This window comes from Corvus hawaiiensis, chromosome 3 (genome assembly GCF_020740725.1).
Source record: "Corvus hawaiiensis isolate bCorHaw1 chromosome 3, bCorHaw1.pri.cur, whole genome shotgun sequence".
Lineage (NCBI taxonomy): Eukaryota > Metazoa > Chordata > Aves > Passeriformes > Corvidae > Corvus > Corvus hawaiiensis.
In genome coordinates, this window is record NC_063215.1 from 113892499 (window position 1) to 113904634 (window position 12136).

General features: G+C 39.0%; 1 protein-coding gene across 8 annotated transcripts in view; it reads left to right on the forward strand.

The window, feature by feature from the left end:
• Positions 1 to 7066, forward strand: part of KIF16B (kinesin family member 16B) — a 160442-nt gene extending 153376 nt beyond the window's left edge. For 6 of the 8 annotated variants that reach the window (XM_048296072.1, XM_048296066.1, XM_048296067.1 and 3 more), the window contains one exon: positions 5783 to 7066. In XM_048296072.1, the coding sequence (XP_048152029.1) occupies positions 5783 to 5941 (159 nt within the window). In that variant the 3' untranslated portion in view covers positions 5942 to 7066. The remainder of the gene's footprint in view (positions 1 to 5782) is intronic. The other 2 variants (XR_007201972.1, XR_007201973.1) reach the window with 2 other exon arrangements.
• Positions 7067 to 12136: the final 5070 nt, after the last annotated feature.

A 12136-nucleotide genomic window follows, 5' to 3' on the forward strand; every position in this document is an offset into this window, starting at 1 on the left:
CTGTGACCTGCAGAGCTATACTTGCAGACTGTAGGAGAAGCCTGCTGGGATCACTGCCTCCAAAACACTTCAGTTTGGACAACTTGAATGTGCTTTGGCATTTAGTGTCAGAATATTTTGCATGAGAAAACTTGCTCCCTTGGGACTCAGTTTCTAAATGAATTTTCTATGCTGTGGCTAATGGCTGTCCTTGTCTTCCATACCTAACCCAGATAATCCAGTCCTGGGTGGTGATTGAGATGTGGTGCATGTCCTGGATGAAGCAGAGCTGGCTTAGCTTGCAGCCCTTTTCCTAAGAGTTCCCATCTTCTGCATTCCAATCCTAACTTACTTCCCTGTAGAGTGTCTTAATTCTTTTTTGCCAGTAAAAACCCCTCAAAAAAGCAAAAAAAAAAAAAAAAAAAAAAAACAACAAAAAAAACAACCCACAAAACCACAAGGAAGAAGCAAATCCAATGAGAAGTTTGGATCCTATTTTTCTTGGTAACTTGTATATTTTCTTGTCAAATTCTATATAAAGCATCTCCTTAGGCAGGGCCTTTCGCCAACCTGAAGTCTCTGTGGGACACCACCACTTGTCAGTGCCATTTCAGCCCAGCCTTATTTTTGTCTGTAGGATGTAGTTAGAGACAATAGCTGGCACTTCTGCAGTATTTCATATTTTGAAAAACCACCTTGGAAGTAATTTTTTTCTTTTCAACTCATCAATTGAAGTGTCCAAAAGAGAGAAAGTTGGTTAATCTGGAGAAGGATCTCCAAATGTTGATTTTCCTTTACAGGTGCCCAACAATTTTTTAGGAGACAAATGCAGAAGGACACGCCTTCCCATTTCTGCATTCCAGCAGGCTCCTTTTACATGCCTTGTCTTTTACACAGATCCTTGTAAAGGTATCTATTCAGCTTTATACCGGCTAGCGCTTGTATTTCAATGCCTTAGAAAGCCTTGAGCAGCCTTGAGAGGTAGCACGGGCAATCTAGCACTTTAGTAGCTCTAAAATCGGTACCTGAATCAGCTGCAAAGCAAATACTATCAGCAGAAGCAAAGAGGGAGAAATATAGCTCCCTGCTCGCTCAATTCCCTGCAGTTAGAAGCCTTCAAATGAGACAGACGACCAGAGATGTTTACAGGAAGGTAGCTGAGCTGAGAGAGGGCCTTTGCCTCCCCTCGACCATCTTTTTATTCGGAGAAGGGGCAAGGGGATGACTGGGGGCGGACCCGGGGTGAGCGGCCAATCAGACACTGCTGAAGAGTCTGAGTTACATTTGGCTTTGCCCGGCTTGGAACAAAGGAACTCGGAGCACATGTCTTTGGGAGGGGGGATGGGAAGCTCAAAACAGGCAGCAACAGATCCTTGTTTTTGTGATCACAGATTGGAAGTGAATCATGTGCCTGTCTGCTTGCTTTGGGGTAGAGTCTTTCTTGGGGAGATCTGACTTTGCAAATACTTAATTACAACATAATGTGATTTTTTAGAGTCAGGGAATATGCTTCAATCTGTCTGGTTTTGAGGGTTTTTTTGGTAATCGGATTCATATCCTCTAGAAAAGAGCTGTGATACCTGTGTATGCTTTGGTGTGTGAATAATTCAAATCAAGATCTGATTTAAAGCCTGCAGCACTTAACACTAGTCAATGGAATAATTATGTGATTGGTGCTGAGAGGAACTAGCATCTATATTAGAGGGAGAGAGGAGCCTATGTTAGAAGTTAGATGAGCAAGTTAATTAGTCCCGCCTCTGTCACCAGTGACCTTTTGTGATCTTGTGGTAAAGCTTTTGACTGTCAAATTAACATGTAGATGTTGAAAAGGTGGTATTGTCTCAAAGAAGAGAAGCTATTGTCTCAAAAAGTCCCCAAAGCCTTGTAAGGTTTATCTTATTAAGCTTTCTGGTGCTTTCAGCTCTGGCATATATTAGCAGGTGGTATTTCTAATGCTGATTTTAAAACATAACTTCTTAAGTATTTTAAGCACTGACTTTTTTGAGGAAATTGCTAGAAATAGCAGTATGAAAGCAAAAGCTCAAAGTGTTTTCGTTTCTGAAAGTACCAGAGTTGATGAGTTTTTAAACACACCAAATTTTAATGAAAAAATCCAGTTCTTGCTAAGCTCTGCTATTGGTCTCTGAGGCTATCACTATTAGTAATGGATTAGGAGAACAATGTCACTGAACTGAATTCCTCTTTAATATGCCACAATTGAAAGGATGATAAGAAAGCTTTAAAATTTCAGAAAAGATTTTTGATTGTAATAACTTTAATAACTTTAAATTAAGTTATGGCTTTACATTAAAATGTATAAAATTATGAAGTCCCCACATCACAAAGTAGTGCAAAAATCATTAGAATGACTTTGTTGTGCTGATGAATTAAGCATAAGATGAATGCTGGCCTACTGCTAAAAAGGTGAACCCTATTAAAATGATTTTTAAGCATTTTTAAGCATTTTAAATGGTTTCCATTTTGCTATTCACATAATTAAAAGAGAAGGAAAACTCAGACTAGGTAAAGAAAGAAGAACCTTTGGGCCTCATACCACTTCCTCCAGTTTTGTTTCATTTGCAAAGTTAAAACTTTCAGGTACAGCTGTCATAAATTTTAAGTTACAGGGCGTGAAGGTTGTATTGCTTTCAGAGAAGGCAAACACCACTGCTTTTCCTATTTTGGATTATTTTTTTAACCTGTCTTTCTATCTTTGTTTTGTACATGCGAAGAGTATTTCCAGTCTCTAACTGGTGTTCCTGAGTGTGTTTAGCCAGAACAACCAACATGATTGATGTGTAAGTTGCCCATTTTACATCTCTGTTACAGTGCCAGGGTCCTGTGCCCTCACACCGAGACGTTTACAAACGTATCATTAGGATATTTTCCAGCAAACCAGCAGCATAGCAGGTCAAATGCTATTAGTGAAATGAAACTCCAAAGTGCATTTGGAAGAACACTGATTTACCAGACTAAATAATCCAGAACAAATGGCCAGAGTCTTAACAAACAAAAATGAGTAATAAAACCAAGCGTGTTGGAATATTTTGGCAGTTAACTAGTTTTTTCTTTCCTAGATAATCATGCAAACCTAGTAGCTGTAACACAGTGCTTTGCATGCCAGGGCCAATGTTGCTGTCAGTAGGAAATAATGTCATTAATTTGTATAAAATTTGGACCTATGAAGGTATCCTGAGCTTGCCAGTCTCTGCTAAGAAATTTTTTTTCAAGGACACATCAAAACAGTTCTGTAAATAGAGAAAAATTGTATCTGCTGCTGGAAATGGATTTTAATACAAAAGATTTGAAAACAGCTCTCCTCCTGCCCACTGAGTGCTGGCAGAGGAGATCCTTTCATCCAGCCTTGCTCCTACTCCAGCTGCTTGCAGTGGCCTCCTGGGCTGCAACGAAATGCATGCGGAATCCCTTCTGGATCTGTAAAGACCTTTTTGTCCTTTCTGGCATTTGGTGTTGATGTGCTCCTGCCCCTCTTCCAGCTTGCTGGGACCCTCATCCTCTCCTTGTCACATCTAAATTTGGGAAGCATCTTTCCGTTCATTAGTAGGGAGCACTCTTCGTTTTCTCCTGTCACTTTCTTACACTTTACTGTCCATTGCAGCCAACAGGACAGAACAACCTTCTCCTGTAGTACTCTGCCACAGCTCTTTGATCGATGCTTGTGATGTGAGCACTTCTGCCATTAGTCACTGTTTCCTTACTACAAGGGAACAATCCCAGCCAGCGTCTTTGGGCAGAGCAGCCTGTACTTTAAAGAAGCAACAGTTTCTTTGTGTCAAGGGCACAGCAGCTCTGGGCTATATTAACATATCAGCATTGCAAACAAGGCAAATGCAGATCTGGGTTTTATAAGAGGGCTGATTTGTTCAGAGGTGGTTGTTGAAGAGCACATAATGTCAAGCCTTATGGCAGGAAACCGTCATACAAAATCAATTCCATTATTATGTGGTAGGGTCTGCATGTTGCCATTTTCCCAAGGATCTTTTTCATGTTCAAAGAAACTGTGATATTCACTCATCAGCTCTGGAGCACAGATGTGGAAAAGAAGTGTACCTGCTGTTTCTAGTGTATACTTAGAGCAGAGAGATTTTTTACTTTGCCATTAGAACTATCATGCCAAAACAATGAGTAATGGCTTTACAGAAAAGACATGACAGTCAATTATCTGGCTATACATACCAAGGTGAATGCAGTAGGTCTTATGATGTGTCCAGTGAGATATTTTGGTACCTTTGAGCCTTTGGTAGTCATAAACTGGAGTTACTGCAGTAGTTTTTCAGCACAGTGCTAAAACTCTAACAGAATGCCATGTTCTACATTTGATTTTCTACCATATTCATCCTTCAGGCATTACTGGTTTGGGACTTTTTGTAAAGAATCCTTGTTTGAGAACTAACTATGAAAAATGTTGATAACGACATCTGTTTCTCACTTTGAATTACATCTTAGTTTATTGGAGTTCATCTTGAAGGCATTTTTGTAATGAACTTTTTCATGAACATTAATACAACTTTTGGCAGATCTGAATAAAATAGAAAATTTCACCATTTCTGCCAAGAGAATAGTTTTTGTTGCAGCTGCTTTTTTTTGTTTGCTCTCTTTGTTTGTTTTCCTTCTTTCTGTGATACTAAAACAGCTGGTTTCTTAAATACATAGCAGGTTGTTACAGTTTGGAGGAATTCTTCTTCAGAAATGACTGAATAATTAGGACAGTTTCCTGAACAAACCACTTCCATGACCCCAAAGCCACTGCATTCAAATAACTAAATCTTGTGTTCTTCAGAGGAGAAAGTGCTTCTCTGTCTTGCAAATATATTTCCCATGTAATCCAAGACTAGTGAATGATTTGAAAGGTATCTGTCTGTAATCAGTCTGTAGTACAGAAAAGGAGTTTGTGCTCCAGATGAGATTTCCCTTGCAGGTGTTTGGGTGACACTGGATGTATTTTTAGCATCTGTCAGATCAAATCTTTTACCTAGAGCGTTTGTTCAAAAGTTTTTAGTTACTAAGTCATGATAAATGAACCCACATATGATGGAAGCTTTGTCAGGTTTGTGAAAACTAACTGTGTTAATGTACATCCCCCAATTTCTCTAGGTACAAATGTGACTGCAAGTTGCACAGTAGTTGGTGAATATTAACTAGGGAAGGGAAGGGAAGGGAAGGGAAGCATCTGCCACATGCTTCTCATTTGTAAGACTTTAAAAAAAAAAAAGGAAAAGAAATTTTAAGGGCAGCTCAGTGAAAAGATGCTGGTAGGTTCTGACATAATACAGAATTCATGCAAATCTTTCTGCAGATAGCCTTCATCAAAACAAATCCCATTCAATGCAAGGATTGTGGAAGCTTCATGAGGGAAAGATTTTTTAAGTCCTTTTGTGTCCATATGTAGTGAATGTCCTGCAGAATGGATTTGAGGTTTGCACCTGCTGTAGTGTTTGGTAATGCTAGACAACCGTATCAGCATGTCATGATTAGCAGAAAGCATTACATGACTGCAGAATAAACCAGGAAGCATCACACCACACAACCACAGAATAAAAGAGTTGCTAAGCTGGATGTAGGAAGGAAGTGGAAAATACTTCTTTTCTGCTTTTCCTGAGCCTAATACAGACATTTCAGTAGACTGTTTTATAAATGGATTTAAATGCTGAGGGTTATTGAAAGGACTATTCACAGCCCATGGAGATCTTTTTGGGGCTTTTGCTGTTCATTTAATTTGTCAAAGTCATTGTAGTCAATTTGATAAAGTAAACCTTATGACATTTTACGTTTCATTCCACAGAAATACCTCAGGAGCTTTTTCTCTGCAATGCTGAAGTCTCCATCATCTCCACTGCACATTGATAAAGTGGGGCTAACGTTGTCAAAATACACCATCTGTGAATTCTCACCCTTCTTCAGGAAAGGTGTTTTTGACTACAGCAGCCATGGGACCAGCTAAGTTTTATGCCAGGATCCTTATGCTGGAGGAGTATGGTTGGAGCGATGCCTTCACTTTTGTGCGAGAGGAATAAGGAAAAGAAAAAAAAGTGTCTCCTCCATACCTGGAAAGTTGCATCCAAACAAGCACCAATTAGAGACAGCTACACCCCCACACTATCATGTGTCCTTCACCAGCTCTCAAGTTAGTGCTTGCATTCTCCTGGCATGAGGTATACAGACATTTTTGTGTAAGTTGTTCTGTTAAATACTGTACAAAGATTCTGACTCTTGTGATGAGCTTGGATCCCCTCCTTGGCAGCAGTGCTTCCTTCCCATTTGCTCAGATAATTTGTTCTGGCCGTTGCAGAGCATCTCATGTTTACCATGGCACTGTGTCAGGCTGACAGAGGGTTTCTAAGCAGCCTTTTGGTTTCTGTCCAAGCTGTTCCTTAAGAACAGTTCCTCTTTTGTTTCTTTATAGAAGTAACATGTTTAAGGTAATGCTCATACTCCACTGTTGTTTCATTTTCTTTCCCTTCCAGATACACAGTTTAACTATTTCACTGTATAACTGTATAGTTTTTCTCAGAAGAATTAAAGGGCCTGGGTAACCTGAATGCTTACAAAAATACATGCAGCAGGAAGAATATAATTTAAAGCCTCTCAAAGTCTTCCACGCTTGGTTGTTTGAACACCAAACAAATGAACAAATCACCCACCATTAATAAAGAAGCAAAGGAAGCAGTAGTTACTGAAGAACATGGTCAGCATCTTTTCAGATTTCATAATCATTCAGACTGTAAATAGAAACTCTGCACTGTACAGAAATAGCTATGCATAAAGCTGATGCAAAGTGCTATATATTGTTTTTTAAATACCTTCTTCACAATAGTTGTAAAATCTGATGTTTATTTGCATCAGTTAAAATTTGCAGGATTTAAATAATAGTACTTTAAAATGACTCAGGACTTATTCAGACTTGCACATGTATATACAAGTAGAACTCATTTTATATTGCTGCAGATCCAAAAATATGTATACACTATGACTGGAATTGAGTATGTATACATGCTAATGTATAATTGGTTGTATAAAAATCAGAATTGAATTACTCCCAGTTATTAAAATGCATAATGAAAAGTAAGTTTTGTGTGCCATTTGTTCAGAGTGTGAAGCATTTTTTTCTGAGTTGACATCATTGACTGCTGGTAAGTTGTGGTAATCAAAATACTTAATGTCATAGAAAATTATTATTAAAACCTAAAGTAACAACACTGGTGGCATTTTTATTTCATGACCTAAATTACAGGAACAGTAGTGTTTTACATTTAATATGATACATTCATGGTCCTGGGGGAACTGGCCAAGGAAGTGGCTAAGGGCACTATCCATCATATTTAAGAAGTGATGGCACTCTGGTGAAGTTCCCACTGACTTGAAAAGGGGAAACATAACCCTCATTTTTAAAAAGGGAAATGAAGAAGACCCAGGGAACTACAGGCCAGTCAGTCTTGCCTCAGTGCCTGGCAAGATTATGGAGCAGGTCATTTTGGAAACTGTGCTAAGGCTTATGGTAAATAATGCGGTAATTGGTGACTGCTAGTATGCCTTCACTAAAGGCAAATCATGCCTGACAAATCTGGTGGCCTGGGAAGACCTTCTAGAACCCCTTCCCATACCTACAGGGAGCCAGCAGGAAGCCTGGAGAGGGACAAGGGCATGCAGGGATAGTGGGAATGGCCTTAAGTTGTTTTTATTAGATATTAGGAAGAAATTCTTGACTATAAGGGTGGTGAGGCACAGGCACAAGTTGTCCAGAGAAGCTGTGGGCAGCCTCTTCACTGGAGATGTTTGAGGCCAGGCTGGATGGGGCTGTGAGAAACCTGATCTAGTGGAAGGTGTCCCTGCCTGTGGCAGGGGCATTGGAACTAGAGGACTTTTAAGGTCCCTTCCAAACCAGGCCCTTCTATGATTCTATGATGATGTATAAAGATAACTGGATTCCATTACTAAGCATAGTCTGCCACAATAAGCATCTCTAATTAAAATCAAAAAAGAAAAAGAAAGAAAATATTAGAATGGATGATTGAAATTTTGAGAGTATTTTTATTATTTTGATTCATTTCAGGGAAAACAAAAGTTTGGGTAAGATTTTTAAGCCCTATTATCAGCAGGGTAGGATTTATTGCCTTTGAATAAGTCTGACACTATCTGACTCTAGCTGACTTAGGTATCTCAATACCTTTGATTGGGAAGCTAAGCATTCCTATCAAACCTCTTTGATTATCAAACTGTTCTTTTTCTCTGGGTCTTGGATGTTCCTGGACTCCCTCATGCACTGGAGCACTAACTTTGCCTGTGCTTGATCACTAACAGGGACCCAGCCTCGTGATCCTTGCTCTGCCTAGTGCCTGTATTACACCTCTCCACGCTCTCCCAGGGCTCTCTGTGCACATTTCCTCCCCATGACCACAAGTCTGTGTCTTCCCTTCCTTCTTCATTCTGCTATTTGGCTTTGCTTGTGCTTCCCAAATCAGAAAGTGGAAATTGGATGCTTGCTGAGTTCCTATGGTGAGCTGAGTAACTGGAGTTTGGTGTTGGCGGCAGGTTTATGGGAGATCGGTAAGTGCATTTGGCCGTCTTGCTCTGAGGCCCATATGAGTGCTTCAGAGGCAAAAATTTGGGATGATAAATGACCCTAAATACCACTTCAAAGCCAGTGACTATTCTGTTTCTCCTCCTTTCTTGGCCTGTTCCCCTTCCTACCTCATTGCAATGAAGTATGATAAAGAATTAATGCCTCAGAGTCTTTAGAAAAATGATTTTGCGTAACTGTAGAACATTATTTCCTGTGTGCCACTTCTAGCAGGCCAAAAAATGGCAAACTGCTTTATCTGCTGCACAGATAAACCCATTTCCTGCAGTTGTCTTTCCTGAAGAACTACTGGTGCGCCAAGCAAATCTCCATCGCACCACATGGTGAATGCTGGTTGTGGAAAGGCAAAAGCAAATAGGACTCCTAGAGGTAAGTATTTTGTGTCACTTTGGATTTGGAGAACCTGTTCAAGAAAAACTATAGTTAAGTCAAGTGAAAAATTTGAATATTAATGTTTTCCCACTTGAATTTAAAAGAAGACTCGTACTGGATTCCTGTCTACAGTACAAATTTATTCAGGGAGGACCAGATGCTCTGGTGGTGTAAACCTGTCGATAAGGTGTTAATTTATGTTTTATCTGGTTTATCTGACCTGCAGTGTTAAATGTGTACATTGCAAGTAACAAAGTAAAGGTCTGTTAATCACTCTATTTAAATGTCATCAAGTTAAAAGCTACAGAATTTTGAATGTAAGCATGCGATTAGGACCACAACCCCAGGCTACCAGCTTTTCCCACCTAATCTATCTTTCACTGGTATCCACAGTTTAATCAATGATGGCAAACTCATGCTAAGCTAGGAGGCATCTTTGAATAATTGCATCATAAAAAATACGATGGCTGTTTATAACCTACAGTCTTTAAACCCAGACTTCAGGAGAAGCTTTCAATAGAAGCTGAAATGCATGTTGAGATTGCTAGCCATTTTCAAGATGTTCCAATTGCACATCTCTGTAGATATTCTCAGGCTCTAAAATTCTCCATGAATTTTATTTTCAACATACTGACACTTCCAACAACATTTTGAAAGTTATTTTCAGGGTGGGTTTTTTTTTCAAAATGCCTCAGTAGTTGAAAAATGTCCTTAAGTAAAACCTAACTTAAGTATCAGTCCTATATATATTTCAAGCAAAGTGTGTGTTTAATTACTTTACTATAATGGGGCCATCACACCCATGCAACTGAAATCATGCCTCCTTAAAAGTCACCAAACCACTTGGCTCATATCCTTGCTGAGCCTACAGCAGTTTTTCATCAATAGGATTGCACAAAAAAAGGCCAAAAAGCACACTGGGGGTGGTACTTGGCTTTTTTTCCTGCATAACAATATGATCAAAATGCAAAAAATCTTTGAGCAAAGCCTTCTTGTTGGTCTTGACCCTCTGCTCCTTTAACTAGAAGTGCTTTTCCCCTGAATATGCTGCTGCTCATAGGTAAAAGATTGAGCAGCCCTCAAAGCCCTGCTGGTAAATGGCTCCTGGCAATCTCCTTGCTCGTATAGGTGGGAATGAGAAATAGGGTTGTATTAGACTGTGATAAAGCTTGAAATTTTATATGGTCCCAGCTCACAAAAGCCCCAAAATTGGAAAAAATAAATTATTTTTAATGTAGCAAGTTTCTTATGTCCACCCCTGGGTTTATTTTCTCTGTGTTTCATTAGATTCTGGAAAAAAAAAATGTTTGATAAGCTAAAGAGCAACATTTTTTTGGCTTTCAACCTCATAATGGGAAATAGATGTTCCTTTGCAGGAAAGGCTTCATGAGCAATTAAGATCTATGCAGTTGTACAGGCCCTGGTCCAGTTAAAGGCTTGAAGTCTGTATATATTTTCTTGGCAAAGCTGTAAAGTGAATTTTTAATGTACTGGGTTCTGCCACTTTTTAAAATTGTTGTTTTATTATTTTAAGAGATTTGTTATAATTGGTGGCAGACCAGCATGCGGTTGTAGATGTAGCTTTTTTTCCTAGTACAATGAAAACAAAGTTGATTAGGAACAAAAATTTCATAAAATGTAATCAATTAAGGTTGGAAAAGGCCTCTAAGGTCATCAAGTCCAGCCATTAACCCAGTGCTACTGTGTCACCAATAAACCATGTCCCCAAGGGCCACATCCATGCATTATTTGAACATTTCAAAGGCTGGTGGTTCCGCCATTTCCCTAGGCAGCCTGTTCCAATGCCAGACTACCCTTTCAGCAAAGAAATCTTTCTTAATATCTAATCTAGATTCCCCTGGTGCAACTTGAGAAAGAAACAGGTAGGGAAAGTGAACTGTGACCTGAAAATGAATTTTGTGGGAAATAGGTAAACTTCCTTATGCCACCTGTCTAGTGCAGTTAAATCCATAAAAGAGGTTATCCAACTGGCTGAAAATACCCGATCACAAACAATACTTTTCTTTTTGAGATTGAGTTTCAAAAACAGTTTTAAAAGGAATGTGTGGGGATGCCATATTAAGGGAGAACATTAATGTTTGACAAAATGGAGGCAAGATTTTGGATCATAAGCTTTAGCCTCATGTCTGCAGTGTGTAACAAGCCTTAGAAGCAAAAATGCAAGTGACAGCATGGGAAACCCTGTATCTTTTTTCTTCTTTACTACTTCGTTTTCTTTATCAATACTGACACTTTTCTCCAAAGTCATGCTGACATTGGAGCATGTAGCACAGCTTTTTCACTCACACAGAATTCTGGCAGCATTTTGTTGGTTGTTTTTTGAAACCAGTCTCAGAAAAAGAAATAGAAGAAAAAAGTTTACAGACTCTATCAAAGTCCTTCTCAGTTTCTTTTGATAGCTTTTTCTATCATCTCATAACAGTTTGTCTGGGTGGCTTGTTCACATTCTTTGTAAGTTTTCAATTACTTCCATTCTGTAGTCTTGTTTTACAAATGGTTTATAAGAATGTGCTGGGAAGAGCTGAAGAGAAAGCAAACCCTTTATTATATGACAAATGGTAGTTATCATCTTCTGATAACTTGTTCTGATCTTCTGTTGCAAAGTGCAACATGCAGTTTTGATCTTTTTAGATCTGAGCCTTCAAAGGTCTTGCACACTACAGCTTTTTGGGGTGTTATTGTACTTTTTCATGATCATTCCTACATTCTTTTCCATTGTAATTAATGTCTGACATGAGCCTTTCTTCAAACAATGTTTTTGAGGGGAGAGAGCCTTCTACTTAATGTTACTGCCTTGTTAAGGTCTTCCTGGGACTCTGCCTCTTGTCACCATCCTTGCCCACCAGTGTATTTTGTCCATATTAACCTGTTTTAGTGTTACCTTGAGACAAGGATAACCTCTAGTAATCTGTTTGTCTGTTTCCTTAAAGGCATGGATCAAAGATCATCAATTGAAATCACATTTTAGTTGTGTTCTGCAAAAATCAATGTTCTTGATTTTTGGTATTGGGAATTACAAAAGTCAGAATCTCAAAAATGAGCAGGTGAAAATTGTTGATGATGTTGTTGTTGTTCTACCTGGGAAATCAGTGTGTTTTCCGGACTTCTGCATCATGGTTGGTTTTTTTTCCCAAATGTGAATACCTAGGAGATGTATGGGTTGCA